The following is a 638-nucleotide window of genomic DNA, read 5'->3' on the forward strand; positions in this document are numbered from 1 at the left end:
GCTATCACTGCTGCTACATGGTTAGTTTGGCTATCACTGCTGCTACATAGTTAGCATGGCTATCACTGCTGCTACATGGTTAGTTTGGCTATCACTGCTGCTACATAGTTAGCATGGCTATCACTGCTGCTACTTGGTGAGCATGGCTGATCCAGAGTTGAGGATTTGAGTTTGTTAAACCTGCTTACTGCATACTGAGAGATGGGAGGACATTTAAGAACAGTTAAGACTGAGTGGATTTCACTGTGATCTCACCAATGTGATGGGTAAGAAAATAAAAACCAGGACCAGGTGATGCAAAACCAGCATCCAATCCCTGAGGAGGAAAGCTCTGACTGCATGAAGAGAGCATCTGCTGGGAGTCTGGGATCCCTCCTGGGTGTGGCGGTGGTTCAGATACATGGCATAGATGTCAAACAGCATGTAGGGAGCTCCAAACAGGACGAAGCTGTTCACCAGCCAGTGACTGTTCACAAGACATGAAGCTTTTTCACTGGTGTGCTTTATTCACATCATCATGTAGCACGATGAGCACCTCACCTGTCGGTCATCACGTCTCTGCAAGATGAAACAACCGTGACTCCGGCTGCAGTGGCTAAGGACGCATGGACAGCAGAAAGCAGCCTGGAGGAAAGAAA

At 47.8% G+C, this 638-nt stretch overlaps 1 protein-coding gene across 1 annotated transcript in view; it reads right to left on the minus strand.

Annotated features, from left to right (window-relative positions):
* Window positions 1–638, minus strand: part of fam57a (family with sequence similarity 57 member A) — a gene marked incomplete at its 5' end in the record, with an annotated part of 6,503 nt that extends 5,865 nt beyond the window's left edge. Inside the window, 2 exons of the mRNA XM_015389899.1 lie at window positions 256–466; window positions 541–638. Coding sequence (XP_015245385.1) covers window positions 256–466; window positions 541–638 — 309 coding nt within the window. The remainder of the gene's footprint in view (window positions 1–255; window positions 467–540) is intronic.

The sequence above is a fragment of the Cyprinodon variegatus genome, unplaced genomic scaffold (genome assembly GCF_000732505.1).
Source record: "Cyprinodon variegatus isolate N-32 unplaced genomic scaffold, C_variegatus-1.0 Scaffold479, whole genome shotgun sequence".
Taxonomy (NCBI): domain Eukaryota; kingdom Metazoa; phylum Chordata; class Actinopteri; order Cyprinodontiformes; family Cyprinodontidae; genus Cyprinodon; species Cyprinodon variegatus.